The 20,232-nt window shown below is 45.1% G+C and overlaps 2 protein-coding genes across 3 annotated transcripts in view; both read left to right on the top strand.

Moving 5' to 3' along the window:
* Nucleotides 1-19: 19 nt before the first annotated feature.
* On the top strand, nt 20-9,936 carry RAP2C (RAP2C, member of RAS oncogene family). The gene is made up of 3 exons (XM_042029138.1): nt 20-580; nt 2,294-2,613; nt 7,447-9,936. Exons 1-2 carry the CDS (start codon nt 308-310, stop codon nt 2,570-2,572), a joined length of 552 nt encoding a protein of 183 aa, XP_041885072.1. The 5' UTR covers nt 20-307; the 3' UTR covers nt 2,573-2,613; nt 7,447-9,936.
* FRMD7 (FERM domain containing 7) overlaps nt 7,481-20,232 on the top strand; it is a 28,981-nt gene continuing 16,229 nt past the window's right edge. For both annotated transcript variants that reach the window (XM_042029124.1, XM_042029121.1), the window contains exons 1-2: nt 7,481-7,568; nt 10,312-20,231. In XM_042029124.1, the coding sequence (XP_041885058.1) occupies nt 20,175-20,231 (57 nt within the window). In that variant the 5' untranslated portion in view covers nt 7,481-7,568; nt 10,312-20,174. The remainder of the gene's footprint in view (nt 7,569-10,311; nt 20,232) is intronic.

The raw sequence follows: 20,232 nt of genomic DNA, 5'->3' as shown, positions 1-20,232 counted from the left end.
GACACCGGAAGTGAGCGGGCGGCGACGGGGCGGGGCCGCCTCCGGTGCCTCAGCAAAACCCTTCCGGGTGGGGGGTGGCCCTGGCGGGCGGGTCCCGCGGCCGAGGCGGTGATGGCGAGAGCGCGGCGGTGAAGGAGGGCACTGGGGCTGGGGCCGCGCCGGGTACTGACGGGGCTCTCCCTCCCCCCAGGACGGCGCGGGAGCAGCGTGGCCTTGCCCTTTTCCTGAGGCGGGCCGGGGCTATGCGAGGGCCGCGGTGCTGCCTTCCCTAGGCCCGGGCCCGGCGGGGAAAGGCGAGCAGGGCCTGATGCGGGAGTATAAGGTGGTGGTGCTGGGCAGCGGGGGGGTGGGGAAGTCCGCCCTGACGGTGCAGTTCGTCACCGGGACCTTCATCGAGAAGTACGACCCCACCATCGAGGACTTCTACCGCAAGGAGATTGAGGTGGACTCGTCCCCCTCGGTGCTGGAGATCCTGGACACGGCGGGCACTGAGCAGTTCGCCTCCATGCGCGACCTCTACATCAAGAACGGGCAGGGATTCATCCTCGTCTACAGCCTGGTCAACCAGCAGTCCTTCCAGGTAACCTCGCCTGATGTCCCGTCCTCGGAGGGAGCCGTCCCTGCCCCCGGGAAGGCTCTGGGCCGAGGAGGAAGTTTTAGGGGTAGCCCACGTGTGCGTAGAAGCGCTTTATCTCCGAGGGGCCAAAAGTGTAAATGCCCACTTTGAAAGCGCATTTACCAGCCTTGCTTCTTGATGGAAAACTGCTTGCTTTGCAGGTACTTATCAGGGTGCCACCATTGTTAAATCCCACGCAGTGCTGGAGAACAATGACTAGCTCCCACTTCCCCAACAGAAATCTCTTGGCGATCCCCTTTTGTGAAGAAATCACTCGATATTAGAATCAAGACTTCCCCTTCCAATCCCCTCTCCTTCCTAAAAGGCATGTTTCTCCAGTTGCTCTTGAAGAGAGTCTCATTGTTCTGGAGTTGTGACTTGTTAAGTGAGCTGTTATTTTCCGCTCCCTCCCCCCAAATATATTCCTGTCCAGCATGAGCTCGATGCTCTCACAGCATAGATGGAGTACTGGAGAGGAGAACCAGCTGTATGTGATAATTTGTGGATCTGGATTTGATTTCTATTATTAAAACTCTCCAAAAAAATGGAAATATCTCAGCCAGTTACTGGTCTAAGCTGCCTGTAGAAACGGGGCTTTGTTTTTGGGCAGTAAGCGAGTTTAGCAGCGCTCTATGCAGTGCAGGGTTTTGCAACTCCTGCCTTGGCTTGGGCTGCCGAGCTGGGTGTGCTCCAGCTGCTTGGCAAGACCTTGCACACCCCCGGTTTGCTTCTGCTGAAGGCTAAACCTTATCTTAGCAGAGGCCTCGAAACAGCCCTGTGCAAGCTGAAGACATGCTTATCTCTGGAAAACAACAGTGACATTGGGATGCTTCTGCTCTCATTTTCACTGATTTTTGGGTTCCAGTGAGCCCGCATTATTTGAGGAATGGATGTACAATAATCCACCTTGTTAATATTTAATTATTTCTGTCTGTCTGTAGTGTGTTTGCTCGGAAGGCTGTAGGTGTAAACCACTCTGCAGTTCTTTACACAGTGGTAACTTCAAACGCTGGGATTGCTTTGTCTCAGTACTGTGCAAGAATTTGTAGTACTGATAATAACTTAAAACACTCGGGGCAGAGGAGGCTGACTCAGTCTTTCAAGTGTAAACTCCCCATGTCGGCTCAAACTTGAATAAATGCATCTCTAGGTAATAAAATCTCTTTACAGCATCTAATTTGGTTACTTACATGTGATTAAATGTGTTCACAATGAATTATTCTAAGCATTGCAGGACTGAGAAGGCTTTATTTAAATTTATGGCTTTCTCAAGCTGTAAACTAAGCACAAACTTCCTAAATGGTTGTGTAATGGCATGCCCCTGCTAGGGTTACAGGTCCTTAGAGTTGAGACAACTTCTTCAGAAAGCTGCAGCTAGCCTTCAGAGCAGTGATACTGTGTCCTCCTGTGGCTGAACTGACTGTCACTTTCTGTTTGTATATGCACATAAATTCTATAAAATGTGCATGTATTTATATAAAAGAAAAAGTAACTTAGTGATAGGTAGTAGATTTTCTCTGAATTCTAGATCTGTGTGACTATGAGTTTAAGAAGTCTTCCGATGTATTTTTAATGTTCAGTTGCACATGAGGGTTATTAAAATGTGTTTCTGTAGTGGTTCTATAGCAATTCCATGTGATTCCTTACATGTACTAACCAGCTGGATTGTTTGATCAGGACATCAAGCCGATGAGGGACCAGATTGTCCGGGTGAAGAGATACGAGAAAGTTCCTCTGATCCTAGTGGGGAATAAAGTGGATCTGGAGTCAGAGAGGGAGGTCTTATCTGCAGAAGGCAGAGCCCTGGCTCAGGAGTGGGGCTGTCCCTTCATGGAGACGTCAGCCAAGAGCAAAACAATGGTGGATGAACTGTTTGCTGAGATCGTCAGGCAAATGAACTATGCCTCCCTGCCTGAAAAACAAGATCAATGTTGTACAACTTGCATCATCCAGTGAGAGAAATTAAGAAAAACCTCAACCACGGCCATACAGAGCAGGTTGGTGGAACAGTCATAACTAACTGAGGTGCCCAAACACGGTGTTTAAATACAAAATAAAGGGACAGGGAGTCTGAAATGAGGCAGTCTAACCTGGAGGCAGCCTTCCTCCAAAAGAGATGGGAGCTTGTGCACGTGGTTGAGTCAAATGGACTTCTTGTGTTACCTCAGTAGGATTAGTCAGGGAATGCTGCATTTGCTTGCAGTAATTTTACAATGACACAAAGTGAATGATGTTATCTGCACCTATATTGACTGTCAGTGCTGTATTTGATGCTACGTTATTCTGAATAATGCTTTGTGATGTTGCAGTGGGTTTATTCTTGTAGCTGGTATCTGAATTATTTTCAAGTAATGGGAGCTACCTTGGAGTTCAATGGGATTATTGTTACCAAATTTCCCAGTAGTTGTTCTGAGAAGACTTTGAGCTTGTTTAAAAGAAATAAAATTCTGTGGTACAGAAACTGACTGTACTTAGAGTACCCTTCTGCCTTATCAGTGGAATAAGTTTCTTTTGCAAGAGAACCATCCTGAGAGGTGAGAAGTGGCTCGAAGCCCATATGTAATAGTCAAGGGCGTGCACAAAGTGCTCTTCATCTCAAATCTCCAGAGCAGAGAACTGTAAAATGGCTTCCCAATGCACAACTCTCCTTTCCCAGTGACTCATAAGAGGTGTGATGAGAGTGCAGTGTTCAGAGGGCCCTTTGTAAAGCTTCCCCTGTGTCAGGTGTTGCTTTGATTTTTATTTTTTTCCTCCAGGACAACTGTCGTTGGCCTTTCACACATGTGGTCCTTTTACACATCTTTTTCACCTGACTGTGAATGGGTCTGTTCCTCTCCGATGTGCATTCCCTTGAGGTGGTTCTGGACCCCCCCCCACACTCTTGTTTCCCCTGTAGCTGTTGCAGGTCTTGTTTCACCGCTGTCTCGAATCCACGGTACTTCAAAGCACCATTGGTGTGCTCTGTATGCAGCCAGCTGGTCCCTCAGACCTCCAGTTGTCTGTTGGACCTGTCTTTGCAAACAACTCGTCATGATCTCCAAGGGCAAGTGCGGGAATGAGGGAGGATGTGGAAATTCAGGGGAAGGAACTGCCCCTCCTGACAGCTGCACTACCTGAGGCTCAGACTCCCACTGCCATGTTAGTAACTTGCTTAACTCAAAAGAGCTTTTTGTATCTGAGTGACAAGAGGGAAAATAGGTTATTACTGGAAGCTTTGGACCATGTATCCTCTTTAATCTTGAGTGCAAGGTCAGAGAGTGAAGTCTCAAAGCTTGTCTTTGAGATTGTTATCAAGTGCTTTGTAAATATAAAATTGTAGGTGCTCATGGCCCTAGCATTGTTATGCTAGAGATAATACATGATGTTTTTATCTCCAGTTCTGTGAAATTAGGAAGGGCTGCTGTCACTGTGTAAGAGGTGTATGTAAGTTTGAGATTTGCTTGTTGAAAGGTGAGTGAACTTGTTTTGGAGCAGAGAAAAATACACAAGTCTTTTATGTTAATCACACCTGCAGAATCTTTAGAGGTCTAGGAAGAAATGAATCTAAGAAATTACTGCCTTTTTTAAAAAAATTCAGTGCTGCAGGGGTAATATTCTGAGTTGTGTATAGTAATGCAATGTTGCAGCTATTTCTAAGGCAGCTTCACAGACAAGATTATGTGGACTAGAAGTATCATGCCAAAGGGTATGGCAATCCCCTGGATTCATCCTGTGCTGGTTGCTGTCTTAAACTCTGACACAATCAGGCCTTTCATCCTTGAAATTTATGGTTCTGGAATTGATTGCTTTTAAGGGAGGCTTTGTAACCTCTCTGCTTCTGGATTGAGCGCTAAGTAGCACATTTAATCTTAAAGGTGAAATTGAAGTAGGGGCAGGGCCACATGTTATTCCTTTGAATGACAACTTGTGTGTAGATTTGGTGGGTTTCCTAAACATCTTCTTGCTTTAGAAGAAACAGCTGTATTCTTATGTCTCTGTGAGCTCTTGAGACAGAGGATCCTAAGCTTTTGTGATATAGATTTCCTCTCCTTCCTTCTGCCTGGCTTAGACAACCACCCCAAGCCTTTAGCAGCAAACTGCTTCCTTGCTTCTGGGGAATGCTCTCTCTGCCCAATATAGCCTCATCACCTGTGCCAAACAAGTTGTTCCTTCCTGAACCATTTCCTATTCAGTTCTCACCATGTCTGGAACTTTTATTACTCATTCTGGCTTTTCAGTCTTCATGCTCTGTATATTTCATTTCAGCCTAACACTTTTGGGGTATTTTCCTCTTCCTGGCTCCCATTCTATCCTTGTTTTTTGATTGAGTAGATGTAGGATCTCATTAACTTTATCATATGCCTTTGCTGCTTGATAATTTCTGTCTGATGTGCTCTGGTAGGAGAGATGCTGATGGTGTCTTGTGATAGCTCTAATCAGCTTTGTAATCCTGTTTATCTGTGATCCAGGAAACAATTGCTGCTTGTCAGACCTCTGCTTTAGGAGTGACCCCTCCTAGGTAAATTGAAGCTGAGGAAGTAGAACCAGGTGTCTGAAAATCTGTGTGTAGGAAGTGGGCTTGAACTACAACTGTGTCCTGGAATAATCATCATCATCTCTGTGTTCTGTAACCAGGTTGTGTCCAGGAGGAGTCTTAGGTGTGTCAGTTCAGAGAGCAGTTCATACAACCGTTTGTGTCCCTGCAGTTCTGATGCAGAAACCCATGGGAGGGGTGGGGGTGGATTTTTTGCTGGGCCTGGGTTTGCCTGAGGCTGTTCCAGTGTCAGTTTTAAATCACAGGTATCATTTAACCTCTTTCTGGTGCTGATTCCTTGGCCTGTCTGTCAGCTATGGTGTGTAGGTTCTTTCGTGTTTTTGAGGAACATTTGCTAAACTGCTGTTCCAGTCAGCTGCCTTGGGTGAGATGAAGGATGGAACATAACTGCATAGTCAGGATAACCCGTAGTTCCTTTTAAAAACGTGTGTTGTTCTCACATCCTGCTTCCCACCTCCCCTTTCCTGTTTCTGCAGTGGTCTTCTGTTGTTTTGTTCTTGCATTCAGAGATAGGAGAATTCCAGGACCTGCTTTGTGTTCCTTGCTCCAGTATTTCTCTTGGATTTTCAGTATGACACTGTTTTGTATTTTGACTCTTTAAAATATGGTATCTGGTACAGTGCTCGTGCACTGAAGTCTTTCTGATATTAATAGGATTTGTAACACCTTAATGTTGGTATGAAAGACTGATGCTGGTTAGTGATTTCTGTCCCCTGTGTTCATGAGTAACCGGTATTAGCAAGGCTGAAGGAAGAGTATTCCTCTCTAGGAATAAGAACTGAAAGTGTACTCTCTTCTGGTTTATGTGGCTGTGCAACACAGACACATTTAGTGTACTATGTTGTTGAACTTCCCCATCTCTTCTGCCTGCTTACAGAAGAGACCAGAGAGTGCTAAAAAATACCACAGGCAGATGAAGCCAGATAAGGTACCATATAGTGTTAATTGTAGTAACTAAACACAACTTAAATGGAAAGATGACAAATCTGAATTGTGGTGTCCCTAACCTGCAAATACAAGGATGTTGAAGGGCATGTAGAGGAAAATACCATAACTTTTTTTTACTGTTCTTACTATTCCCAGCAATTCTTTGCTGACCACATTATTGAATGCTGGGCTTAGATGAAGTTTTTGGGGTGGATCTCACTCTGGTAGGATGAGGAGCTGCACTGTAAATGGTGCCTCTTCTGTGTGCTAAGGAAAGATAAAACATGTATTAAGCAAGTCTAATCCATCCCCATTAGAAGCTAAATGTTGGTTTGCTGCTTTTGACAGCAGAGGGACCCTCTCTGTCTAAAACTTTTGGACCAGCAACAGTGTGTGAGGTGGGAGTGATCTCACCAGACTGGGAGAGAATTGCTGTTAGTTGGAAAACATACAAACAAGCAAAAAAAACCTGGCTGTTGGCTCCTGTCAGGGCAGGAGTGCTGCTCCTGAATGTTAGGCAAGAAGGAGAACCCTGGCTATGTCAGAGCACTCTGTCGTGACAAACTGTTAACTTAGGGCAAATCAACAGCTGCAAAGAAATGGTGCAGTGGGAAATATAAGGTCCCGAGTTGTTTGGAGAAATCACTTCAAGAATTGAGAAGGCTCCTCAAAATCCCTGAAATGCCATGGATCAAGCTAGAGTGAAGTACATGCACTTGCAGTGACAATTTTCTACAGATTTTGAGCTTTGCCTGAGACTTTTAGGATATCTCTGCAGATAAATCGTGGGAGCTACAAGCAAGTTATCTGAAATGCAAAGATGTTTTGGTCACATTGGTAACGTGTTGGTGTGCTTGATTGAGGATGGTGGTGTACAGCTCTGTTCCTGCTGAGGCTATCTGAATGCTAAGGGGCTTTTTTAGGAGTTGTTTAGAGGATCTGATAGCTGAGAACTCAGATGTCAAAACTGAGTTAGTTGGCTCATTTGCCTATTCCCAGAACTTGTGCTAAAGGCCATTGCTGTATGTTACTGGGTGTTACACATACACTGGGTCCTGCATTGGTGCATCTGTATAAGAGAACTTAAATTTCCTGGCATTTTCAGATCTTTAGATGCAATTTCATGTCCCACAGTAGCAGCTGTTACAAAGTTAATAGCAGTAGGTTGTTACCTGCTTGCCTCTTGTGTTACCAGAGTTAGTGGAGAATTTGGGAATGCTGCTGTAGAAAACAGTGCTTTGGAGCTCAGGATGGAAAACTGGCTGTTCCAGGCAGGGGAGAAGCCGTGTTCATTTTGAATGTGTATTGAATATGGCTTTCATTAGTGTTTTTTGTTTGTTTGTTTTGTTTTGTTTTGTTTTAATTGCAGATAAAACTCAGAGGAAACTTGCACAGATGCTGCTTTGGAGAACTTTCAGCCCAGGTTGCAGAGCTGAGCCTTGGTAAACCTGTCTCTATCACAGCACATTGCCATACATCTAAGTGCATAAGGTTGGTGGTCTCCAGGATCCACACACCTTAATCAGAATGCTTAGCATGTTTACCATAAGTTTTAAAATCTGTCGTTTATCTATCAGTCATTTTATAGCTTTCTAGGTTCATATAATGGCTAATATGCAAAAGTTCATTTTTAATATTTTAATTGATTTCTTTAATCAATTTCTGAACTTGTATTTATTAAATACTTAAACTCAGTATTACCTACTCAATGCCTTTTGAAAGAAGAGAGTTTTAATGGAGAATAAATTGAGCCTTAAACAAATGGTTACTTCTGTATATTACCTCGCATCAGTGCTTATTTCTATTTGCAAGGTTTTCTCTACAATGTAGTTGGTCATTTGAGACTTTTTGTTTACGTGTGACAGTGTCATGAAAAGATACTGAAGGCACCTCTGTTGTATGGATGTAGTATCCCTTTTCTTGGCAAATGCAGCTGTGACAATGTGTTTGTAACCAGTCTGATTTGACAGTTTGGAATAAGATGTAAAGTCTCAGCTGATGTTTCTCACAGTCTCGGGTTTCTTAATCAAAAATGACAATTGTAGCATTGAAAAATGGCAGCACACTTTTCCTTCTACTGAATTTCTAAACTTGCTTGTTTACAAATAGCTTCTCTATGCCTTTGAAAAGGGATAATGTATCCTTCAAAATGGGCTCTATGCCTACCTGTCAGCTCAGCTTTGCCTGGCGCAGTAAGAGACATCTAGTAGACCTCTGCAGATGAAAATCTAATGCAAATAAGATCACTTTACATTTTATAGTTCTAATATTTGTCTTTCTGAATAATATTTTAAAGCAATATTTGTTAAAGTTTTTCTTGCACTGTCACAAGTTGCTTTTTAGTTTTTTTTTTTCCCCAATGAGCAAGGTTAATATTAGAGACAAGTTGGTGTAACAAGGGGAAAAGCACCAGGTTTCAGTGATACTAACTGCAAGTGTGCTTTAAACAGCCATTGCCTTCCTTATTGTTTACCTGATCAACATTTTCTCTGAATACTTGAAAATTTTGACAATAACACAGGTATAAAGAGCAGAATGAAAATGTACAAAGAACAGACGAAATCTTTTTGTTCACTTTTATTAATGTGTTGCATACATGAGAGCTTTTTCTAGCAGTGGTTTAAAATGTGTATTTTTTTTTGCAGAAATTTAATAACTGCAGCTCACCTACTGCACCAAAGTTCTAGGTTTTTAGGAGCCCAGCTTTAGTCATTTGAACATGCTTCTAGAAATGTACGTTCTTTCCCTGTAATAGCTAAATATCGATGAGAAAAGCTCCAGTAAAAGCAGTGATGGATATATGAGGTTAAAACTCAAAAATTGTATTGTGGATGATGGCATTTAAAACAATAAAAGATCACCGGTACAGTATCTCAATATTAATGTGGATTTTTGGTAATAATGCAGGCTGACTTTACAATATTAGCAGAAATAAAGATTCTGTGTCTACATTCAGTGTTGAATTTGAATCCTGAAAAGAGGAGGACACCAGGATTTCTGCCTGGTTATTGAAACACCTGATTTTTTTCTGTGGGGTTACTTGAATTTTTTTTCCTGTTTGTACAAACTTTATAAACAGGCTAAGGCTAATACTTAGGTTTGCACTTTAATATCAGAACTAAACCAAACCTTGTATTCAAAGTAGATTTTTTTTTAAAGTGATGGTTGTTGATCTTTTTTGTAGGTCGTAAGGAAGTAATAGGATATGAAAGTAATTCATAAAGATTCTAGTTTTCCTTTGTCTAAGAAGGAAAAATTTGGTTGATATTGATCAGTGGTTCATTCCTAGGGGTAGTTTTCAAAGCAGTGTTCATTTTCATTGACCTCAGCAAAAAAAAAAAAAGAAAAAAGAAAAAAACAAAGAAACAAAAACAAAACAAAACAACCAAAAAACCCCCAAAACAAAACAAAATACAAACCTTAAACTTGAACTAGCTTAGAGTGACAGGACTGGGAAAATGAGAGATGGTTTCATCAGCACACTTTGGGGGGGAAAAGGGACCAAAAGTTTATTTAGGCTTCCTCAATAGTTTGCATGTGAAGTTGCTCATTAGAGTAAAAGGCTAATAATAAATGCAATATGTATTGTCTTTACTATGGCATCTGTTTAGGAGTTGTTCAAATTACTGCAGTAGGGCTCTACAAATAAAAATGTAACCTAACATCTTGTATCTAATGTACTGTATCTTTATCAGTCATAGGTGAAATCCTGAATAACAAGTGCAAAAATGGAACAATTACCTATAATGCTTTGTAAAAAGATTTTTCCAGTAGAATTCATTCTTGTCATTTTGTAAGACAACCCTACAGTCCACCTGTTTGTAACTTTTTTAATAAAATAGATACCTGTATTACCAAACCAGGGTGAGTAGTCTGTGTTCAGTTTCTTCTGGAATGGGCTGAGCTGACAACCTGCTGCTGCTTTTTGTTTTGTGGGTTGTTTTTGAGGTCCTGGTTATTCTAAATGCAGTAACCGCATCTGAATTGTCTTGACTGAGTCCTGGTGTGGGGGAATAGGGTGTACAGCTGTGCCCCAGCTGGGTGTAGAGCTCACAGTCTTGGGTGCTCTGAGGAGAGAGAAGGTGGGAGCATCATTTTCCTGTGCAAAGCAGGCACTCCCTGAGCTGGGGGCCAGTTCAGAGCAGCCTCCTCACAGGCTAGTGTGATCGAGCTTTGTTCAAAAGAAATCTGTGTTTGTCTTGTGCAAGTCTTTAACGTTCTTGTTTTCATACAGGCTTTATGTGTGTGAAGATGGCCACAAGTCCTGACATCACCTTGCAGTGTCTGTAGCTGCCCTCCAGCCAGAGTTGACATCTTTCCACCACCCTGGCGGAATGAATGCTCCTGGAGCTCTGCTACAGGAGAGGCACAAGATTTTTCCAGAAAATCAAAGCGCCCAAAGCTATTTGATAACAATTATCTTAAATGTTCAGTAAAAGCCCTGAATTTGCCAAGTCAATGGTTGTCATCTGGGCCCTGTAACAAAAAGTGCATGTTCCTCAGGACATACAGTCTTGGCACTCACCTTTAGTACTGCATTTGTAACTAAAGCTGTGCATTGATGTAAAATGTGATTTCAATCTAAGAAAAACTTGATAACTTGGTACCTTCAGTTCTCAGTGATGTGCAAACAGGCAAAAACCATGTAGCCTGCTCACCACCCCTCTGTTGCCGTGGCTAAGTCCACTTCACACCCCTCAAGTTGCCTTAAAAGTGGTCTCTCCTTATGACACTGTGCCAGAAAGTTCTCCCTTTGTCTAGATTCTGCTGGTCGCTGGCCCTCTCCCCCCTCCCATCCCTTTTCCCATTGGCCCTTGTTATGTCATTCAACCTTGCCTCTGCCCCCCAGCCCTCAGACTATTGTTTTTGGATGCTCTGCCTGCCTTTGGGAGTTTTCGGGATAAAACTGGCGCGGGCTTTTGGTTGTTGTTCTTTCTTGCCTCTGGTCCCTTTGGGGTGTTGCCATTAAACGCCTCAGAATTGCATGCAGAGAACCCCTCTCGCCTCTTTGTCTCCGGTTCGTGCATAGATTGTCTGTGTGAGCGGCTGTTCACAACCACCTGCGAAGCTGATATTGTATGCACGTGTAGGTACTAGCAGAGTGCCGCGTAAGCGGTCCATGGGAGACCCAGTAGGGTCAAACACGGTATTGATCCACCGAAGCTCTCAGTTCTTTACCCCTCCTCCAGCTGAAACAGCATTAGCCTTATCTTGTAGGTATGTTTCTGTGCTGTTTCTTCTTCCTCCTCACACTTCCTTTGCTGAAATGAGAAGTAGTTTCCATCTTGAGAGGAAAATGATAGAGAAGAGCAGAGTGCTCTTCTAAGTGATTTTGGGTGAAATGTCTGCTTCCCTAACCTAGCTGAGAGGTGAGGGTGAAGCATGCCCTGTTCTCATTAGTGTCACTGAGGGTGGGAGCTGACACTTCAGGACTAGTCTGCTTTGAGATGTAACTATCGGGTTCATTGCTGTCTGAGTCTGATTTCTCATGTGGTTTAGAAGAAGTCAGAATGCAGCAGTAATACTCCCAATTCCTTATGGCCCTCAGTATAACTAAGAAAGCTGCTTCCTGTTTCCACTTGGAGGTTGGGAAGTGATTCGAGTACAGCTGTTAAGCCCCTGAGACTTAGACCACTGTTTTGTTTCCAGGTGACAGTGTAATAATACAGGCTGGGTTGGGGATTTTGAGGAAGGACATAAGATTCATATTCAAGGCTATTATCTTTCAAAAGTCTTGGTGCTGAGAGTAAAATCGATTGCTGCTTCACAGACTTGTGTAGCATCCTTTGTTAAATAGGTGTGGAAATGTCACGTTGCTTTGTCTGGTTTTGGGGCTGTTTATGTAGTGTTTCGTGGCAGCTTTTTCTTTGGTGTACCAGTTCTTGCTATACAGGTGCCTGCAGAAATCTCCTAGTGTCGTGCTTCCCCTGTGCAGCCAGAGGACAGGGATGTCCCCCCAGAGCCATCAGAGAGCAGGAGGCAGTTGCAGCACAGGCGAGAGGCCTGTCCCCACCCTGCCTCCCCACCCAGCACGGGTGACACGTAGCTGTGTCACTGCCTGGGGCAGAGCTGGGCCCTGCAGACTGACTGGGTGTGCTGGGGTACAACTCACAGCCACAGAAAACCCCACAGCGAGGACAGAGACCCTGCCAGAGTGGAGGGTGAACCACCGGCTACACCTCGTGTGGAGCTGCATGCTGGCCATCTGCCCCAGGAGGCTGGGCTGTCATTACAGTGTGAAACTAGGTGGAAGTGTCTAGTCTTAATTAAAATGAGATACGAGTTCCAAAGCAATACGTGTTGATCTGTGTGAGTTATCTGTGCTCGAAAGCCAGCAGCCCGGGTTGCTGGGTTTGCTGGTAGTTGCTGGGGTTGGGTGAGTCACCGCTCTCTCTCTGGCTGAAGTGCGAACAGCTCCTAGAGCTGCGGGCAGGCTCTGTCAGGACATGACGTGGCCCGATGTTCTGCGCTCTGAAAGTGAAATAGTGTGGGTTTCGGGTTTTTTATGTAGCCGCTTTTATCTCTGTCTGGTCAATACAGCTGTGAGGAGCAGAGAAGAAGGACTCTGAGTTGTAAAACAGCGCAGCGTTTAATTCAGAGGTGATGTCCCACTGGTAGTAGTTTGTTGGTGCTGCCAAGGGCAGCATTGAGCTTGGCTGGCAGTAACAGTGCTGATTGCAGGATTGTAAGGGATGAAATTTGTTCTCTGTGGAAACAGTGTATTTAGTATTGGAATCAACTTACTTGCCTTTGGTGCTCTCTGTCAAACCTGAGGTTTTCTTCAAGTCCCTCCAAAAGGTCTGGAGCAATAACTGCAATAATTGATGGGAAAGAGTCTCTTATGTTGCCGGAACCTGTAAAATACTCACTCAAAGGAGGGGCTTTGCTGTTTGTTTGGTTTGTGGCATGTCTGTGCTCCTTGGTGTTGTGTTGGCTCAGTCTGTGTGTGCTGTGACAGCTCTCTAGCAGTGCCTTACTTCCTCTTAAGCATATTTCTAGTAATAAGGCTTGCGTGGGATTTGAGACTCCACAAGACTGCCAGTCACTGGGTGACCTCAATTGTTCTTGCCTGGGAAGAAAAATTCTAACTGTAGCGCTTCCCTCCTGGGGCCTATGGGGAAGGGTGTATTAGAGATGTTGAGGTGCTTGGACTTGCTTGGAATCAGATGCACCAGCGTTGTACAATAATTTTGAAATCTGACTTCTTGCATGTAAATAAATAAGTGGACTAGAACTTAAATAACAAAGTTGAAAAATTCTCAGACTTATGAAAAGGATTAGTATTTCATACATTTGTGAAACTACAGTGTAACTTGTTCAGTCTTAAGACTCATGCTTCTACGGAAAGGTTTAATTGATTACGACTGCAACTCAGTAAAGCAAACAATCAGCTTTCTGGGAAATTTCTGGCTCTTCCAGAAATTGTTTCTTTTTTCCTGCTGCTAAGCTGACTAGTTCATACAGTTTTATGTCCTTAGAAGATCTACCTTGACATTAGGTTTAAATTATTTGGTCAGCCCAGAAAAGAGAAAATACACTCACTGTTTTTGGCATTCCTTAAGGGTTACTTGTTTTTTTGGGAACTGGGAGATAGGATGATCAATCATCAGCATGGGATTCATCCTACTGCTGGGATAGATCTTTGACCCTTTTTCTTCAAATTAATAATGATTGTGTAATCACTGACAGCCTGGCTCCTGCGGGAAAACAAGAAGGAATTAACTGAATTTTCAGCAAAGCTGATTTATGTTGGAAAAGAGAGAAAGCTGCTCACAGAGCACAGGTAACTGCTGGAGCAAGTTGCAGCTATGTGGGATTGTGAAGGATTTTCGAAGATGGTATTGGATAACCACTGCTGGAGGAAGGAGTGTGTGAGGCGTATGTAGCTCCTGCCTTCGTGTGTTGGGCTGTCACATGGGATCTCTAAAGTCCCTTGCAACGCCGTATCTCTGTGACCACAGTCACATTTCTGATCCTGTCATTATTTTCCATTCATTGTTCCAGGAATTAGCACAGCCTTGCTAAATGCTCTAGGTCTAATCTCAGTAATACAGATGTTTTAATAGGTTAGAAGAAAGATTTTAGCTGCAGGGCCTGCCCAGTGTCAGGCTGTGGTTAGAAGTGATTGGGTGTCCAGCTGCCTTCCTTTCCTTTCAGCTGTCTGTCCTGTGAAGTCGTTGTCAGCACAGGATCACAGGCCATCCAAATGGCTCCATCAAGGGGCCCAGTTTAATAATCTAGAAAGATTTTGTGAATGTACCCCTGAGACCTTGGGACAGTCACAATGTAGTAATGTTTCCTGGTTTTGGAAATATGTGTGTCTTGTAGCTGCCACTACCTGCCAGAAGGCCCTGGAAGAGGAGCCATGAAGTGGGGATCACCTTTGATCACTACAAAAGTACCAAACTCCCAGCTTCAGGTGGATACTGCTCTATTGTCTTCCACACTGCCTGCTGTGAAGAGTGGCTTTAACATGCCTTTCCCTCTGCTGTGAGCTGTATTCCTGGAATTTGATGCACCCTGGTGGGACTGAAGTGTGATAAGAATATTTTGAGGAAGAACAAAAGGACAAAAAGGAGTGGGGGTTGAGGGGCTACCTGGGAGGGAAGTGTTAATAAAACTCAGGATCAAGATCCATATGGTGGAATGGGTCTGACCCATTGGCCTTGGAGGTACCTGGAGAACGTGTGTTTCTTTGTCTAGATGTAATCAAGGCTTACTCAACCAGAGTTATTTGTCTTGAGCCAAGAGGGAAACCACATCTGTCATGAAAATAAGCAGCATAGTTCCTTAGAACTCTATCCTTTCCACTAGGATTCAGCCTCTTCACCTGGCATTGCAGACTCAATTTGGCATCTTCCGCAGACAAAGCTGTTGGCTTAGGATCCTTCCTAGTTCTTAGCAAGTGACTCAGCGATGTGTGAAAAAATAAAGGACAGCAAAAAAGAAAGGTACCAGCCCAGTGCTGTGCACTGCTACACAGGTGTGGTGAGGTGCATCGCCCCCGCTGGAAATCACTGAATGCTGTGCGATGCCCAAGTCCCTTGGAGGCATCAGTGCTCCTTTGATTCAATACATTTATGAGGGCTTTCTCTTGCTGCGTAAATTGCCTTCTCATGTCTTTGACCTGTTTGAATTAGACATCACAGGGTGCTTTTTATACAGCTCTGCCAACAAAAGAGTGCAACTGGCACATCAAAAATGAGATAAAGTGGATATCTCTGGATATCACCAGAGTCAGGGTGGTATTTAGTTTCTTCTACAGCTTGTGTTGTCATTTGTATTTACTTACAGCAAGCTGCCTTCTGCAGTCCTGAAAATAGTTTTTACATAGCATGTAAAATCTGAAAAAGGAGGAAAAGTCAGCAATGTCCATGGATGCACGCTGGAATGTGTGATTGCTGGACTGACCTGCTTATCCCTGCACACCGAGTCCTGTCCTGTGTTTGTTGTGGGGCACCATCAACACCACGGGAGGGAGCGTGGAAACAACAAGTGGCTTGTCCTGGGGTGGTATGGCTCAGAGTGTGGCGATGCTCCGGCCCTGGGAGTCAAACACTGTGTGGTGCAGGTTGAAAACAGAACAGAAATGGAAATAAATTTTTATTTCAGGGCTTTGGGACTTCAAAGGGTTCCACTTAGGGTTAATTTGTCTCAGGTGTCTGGAATTGCAGTTATGCTTGGTGTCTAGTGCATAATCGAGGTTATTTGGGATTTCCTACTCTGTTATTGCAGGTAGGTAAAAAGAGCCACTTACCTTAGCTGCTGAAGCTGAAATAAAAATATAATCACAAGAATAAGATTTACTTTTATTCTATGATTTCTTGGGCATGAGATTAATTTTGCATTAATTTTGCCTTGGGTGGGACTGGGACAAACCTGAGAGGAAAACGCTGCTGCATAATGTCACCTTCTGATACCGAAATGCTGCTCAGAGAAGTCTTATCCTGTAGTAGGACGCTAATGGGTGAAACCCACCAAAACACAAAATAAAAAAATGCAATTATTTCCGTTTTCCCAGCGATTACTTATGAGTAATGAGTTTCAGCACAGTGATGTCAGATAGTTGGCAAGCAAAATTTGATGAAAATGTAAATGTATCATTGTTTATTATAGTCAAGAAATAATTTTGGGGCAGAAGTTTTTAGAAGGGCAGGACATGGCGAGTCAGCTCTAACTGTTGAGATATGCTGAAGATATAATGTGATTTGTGGAGTAAATGTAAAACAATGATCATTGTTAAAGGTTTAAAGGAAGGACCATGTCCCTGGACTGTCCCTAACAGGCACAACCCTAGTTTTTCCAGCTTTCTCCGGTATTTTTCTGCCTCACAGTTTAAGGGTCTTTCCTAGGACCTAACTCACATCCTCCCTGCAATTTCCAGCAAATCTTCATTTTCTCTTTAGCTTGGGAACACAGCTGATCCATTCTTCTGGAGTGGCCCTGCGTCAATCAGGTGATTGTTGTTCCTTTCTTCTCTTTTTAGCTAAACAAACTCAATTTTTTCAGGCTTTGTTTTTTGAAAATACTTTTTTAGGGGTATATTTTATAAAAAGTTTAAACCAATTGTTCTTAAGCTGGGACCTCAGCTGAGAGTGAAGACATTCCTCCTGGAGTGGCAGCAGGAATGTGGAAGGTACCCTATTCTGGAAAGAAATGCTCCTGTTTACAGTGTCGGTGCCATGCCTTGGATTCATTAACCAGGTGGGATATCCTGTGGGAGCCTGGAGCTGTTTAGAAGGACTTTGGCTGTGCCAGAGCCTGCTCTCAGTGATGCAGCCAAGAGGTGGGTTGCTCCCTGCCCCTGCAGTTGGGGGAGTTATGGCTGGGTGAGGAGGGAACGTGGATGTTCTCCTGGCAGCTCCAGTTGAGGAAGAGGAGGTGAAATGTGAGTGTATGAAAGATCACAGGTGACTAAAGTCTACCTGGGCAAGTCCTGTCTGGCATTTTGAGTGTGCACTTCTCTCTGCTCAGCAACGAGCTGGGTGTGGGTTCTTGCCTCTTGGACAGTTTAAAATCCCCTGGCAGATCTCTATTCAATGACTTTATCTATCCATTTTCATTTCCTTTCCTCTAAACCCAATTTAAAGATAAACATGGCAAAGCCCAAGGGACAGCAATGCACAGAGCTGCAGTGATGCTGGGGTAGCATGTTACGTCCCTTCTCTCCCAGAGCTTCTTCTCTCACAGCCTGCTCCTCTCTGGGGAGGCAGTGGGGATGTTTGGGGCATTTCCTTACCCATCCCCAGGCCCAAGCCAGAACAGCAGCTGAACTCGCTCACTCTCTGCCTAGTGACAATGGCTCACCATTCTGGGAGGCTCTGCAGGGTGTAGCTACAGTGCTCAGCTCTCTGCCGTGTCCTGTGGGCTGCCCTCACCCCAACACCAATAGGGATCAAAGGAGAAATCCCCAAACGTCGATGTGAGTATTCTCCTTGGAAAAAGGGGCAATACGGTTTGGGAGGAAGGAAAGTTCTTATTTCTTGCTCTGCTCAGTCCATCCCAGCCAGCTGCAGGGTATATGAGAGGCTCAAGAAGACCCTGAGCCAATGCATCCGGCCTAATACGGGGTCAGATGCACTCGGTGGAAGAAAGTCCTTCCTGGGAGAGCTGGTGCAATGCAGGATGGTGATAGCAAGGTCCAGAGTATTTAAAAACAACGGCTGAGCTGGCTGAGCAAGCTGCCCTGAAGCAGAACTCACTCCAACATGCTGCTGCTCAGGCCCCACCATGCTCTGGTGCTGCTGCTTGGGATCCTCTCCCCACCTGCCACTATGGTTGCGCTTGCCCTTCATGGGTTCTGTGCTTTCCTGCACTGTTTTCACATTATTCCCTGCCCCTGCAGATAAGGAGGACATACATACCAGGCTGGACTTTGGCACTGGCTCAGGCCAGGAGCTGGAATTACTCCTGGTGCTCCCCTTGTGTGCTGTTCTGGCTGGCCCCCAAGTCACCTCCAGAAGGAGATAGATGGGGGTAAAATAGGTTTCTCCTCTGCTTGGACAGCAACAATCTTCATGCCCCAAGGAAACCTTGCTTGTTCCACATGTCTTCTTGCTGTCCTTTAGTATCCTATGCCAAAAAGTTCTTGTTTATGTAGTTTGATCCTGTTTGCTGCTGCTGTCTCCATGCTGTGTCCATGGATAGCTTTATTAGGTGGCCAGAGGTCCTGTTTAACCCAACACAGCCTTATTCCTTCATAGCAAGGTAGTGAAATAAACTCGTTTTTGCCACCCACAACCTGACTGGCCAGTGCCCAGCTTCTAACAGCATCTGTGGAATCCAGGGTCAGCACCCCTGGCATGCCAGGAAAGCCTGTAGCAGAGAGACTTGGCTTCTTCTGGGCTTTGGGGGGTCCTCTATTGCACCCCCATACATCCCTTCTGCCAGTCCAGTGTCCCTGCTGTGCTCCCAGTGCGGAGCTGTGCCTGTGATGTGAGAGCCACTCAGGAGAGCTGCTCTTCTCCTTGGTGCCTGTCAATGTTTGACAGCACAAACATTTTAAACTGCAGAGGGAAAGTACACTCACAGCCCCCCCGGATGGTTTGTATGTGATGCTGCCCTTCTCCTGACACAAAGAGCTCAGACCCCAGGGCCACGTGCAGCGCTGGAAATTTGGTCCTTGACATGGTGCTGGCATGTGGGCCATAGCCATCCCGTCCTGGCAGTGGAGCTTGATGGACTCATCTGCTTTGTGGAGCAGCTTTGCAGGGAACAGCAGGTTGGCTTTGACTTTCAGGCTCCTTTTTGTCCTGGTTAGCAGAAGACTTATACATTTTTTCTGTGGATAAAACCTCTATGTTTGTTTTCTCTGCACCAGGGATGACAAGGTATTATGTTGCCCTGACAGTGTCTGTCCTGACAACCCCAGGAATATTAGGGAAGTGTAAGAGAGGCCATGGCGAATGGTCTGGAGTGACTTACAGTGGAAGTTTCAGCAGAAGCAGGCAAGGGAGCTCTAAATGCAGCCTTTTTGATTTGCCAAGCTGTGTTTCTATCACTCTGGGTCCCACAGGATCATGTGTGGTTGTGACTTTTTCCAGCAGCAACAATAATGATCCCCTATGACAGTCCAGTGCCTGCCTTTGGCACGGCTCAGTGCATTTCTTTCTGAAAATGGGGGCTGCTGCCCAAAGGCTGCTTTCACCCAGAAGCTCAGTGAGGGGGTCTCTGATGGGTGAGAGGAGCCAGGGGGGTCAGACAGCTCATCGTGGCCCTGCAGCACCTGGGGCAGAGAAGCAGCACAAATGTTCTCACCACCACATGAAGCGAGGCTGCCCACAGCAGCCTGGGCTGAGCCTGGGGGTCTGAGGGTGGGTGGCTGGCTCTGGCACCCCGAGGACGAGCTGATGAGTGGGGACATGGGCTTTTCAGATTTGAATTGGGAACCAGGTTGTCTCAAAGGCTTATGAGACTTCACTAAGCTGCTCAACCAGGATGTGAGCTGGGAATTAGGAGCAGGTTATCCTCTGCCTCTCCAGGAAGGACTCACAACTGGTTTTGAGTCCAGTTGGAAACATTTTCCACTCTCTGGTGAAGTACATCAGTCCATCGACACATCGCTCAGTGGACAGGACATGATCTGCCCACCCCATGGAGCCAGGACAGCTGCCAGCCAGCTGCTCTCCCAGTGCGCCTTAACTAGAGCAGAGCAAAGGTGACACTCACTGCTGGGTGACTTTGGCAGGAGAGATGCTCAGCTCTTCTCCCCTAACCCTGTGGTACCAAGCATGGGTTGCTTTGCCCTTGCATTGCTCACTACCAGCTGTTTATCCCAGCCCAGTGTTTATCTCAGCCCCATTACTGCCAATCTTCCCCCTAATTAGTACACCCATAATTCACAGGCAGAAAACATCCTTTATTGCAGTGGTGACATTTAAACCAAGGTAGGTATTGGTTTGTTGCGGTATTTTTGAATTAGTTTTTAGGCAGTCAGCTTGTCTGCTCCAGCATCTGCTCCACATCTGTGACTGCAGCCTTCTCCATCCAGCTGAGAGGGAATTATGTGTGCAAGAGCAGTCAGGGCTTCCTTCCCAGCTCCTGGCTCACACCGCTAGAACTGCCGTGCCTGCCACACACCCAGCTGCATGCTCGAGGATGCTGCACCTGAAAGTTCAGTTCCTGGATGATTCACAGAAGATCTTTGTAGCTGATG

Source organism: Corvus kubaryi, unplaced genomic scaffold, assembly GCF_017639235.1.
Source record: "Corvus kubaryi isolate FWS band 111438036 unplaced genomic scaffold, C.kubaryi_AGA036_p1.0 37322, whole genome shotgun sequence".
In the NCBI taxonomy this organism is placed as follows: Eukaryota; Metazoa; Chordata; class Aves; order Passeriformes; family Corvidae; genus Corvus; species Corvus kubaryi.
This window is presented reverse-complemented; position numbering and strand designations above follow the sequence as displayed.

What these genes read in the sequence shown, in the direction of transcription:
- RAP2C (XM_042029138.1), top strand. Translation starts at nt 308, where the DNA reads ATGCGGGAGTATAAGGTGGTGGTGCTGGGCAGCGGGGGGGTGGGGAAG. An exon ending in TCAACCAGCAGTCCTTCCAG is followed by an intron (nt 581 to 2,293) that starts GTAACCTCGCCT and finishes TTGTTTGATCAG; the next exon opens with GACATCAAGCCGATGAGGGA.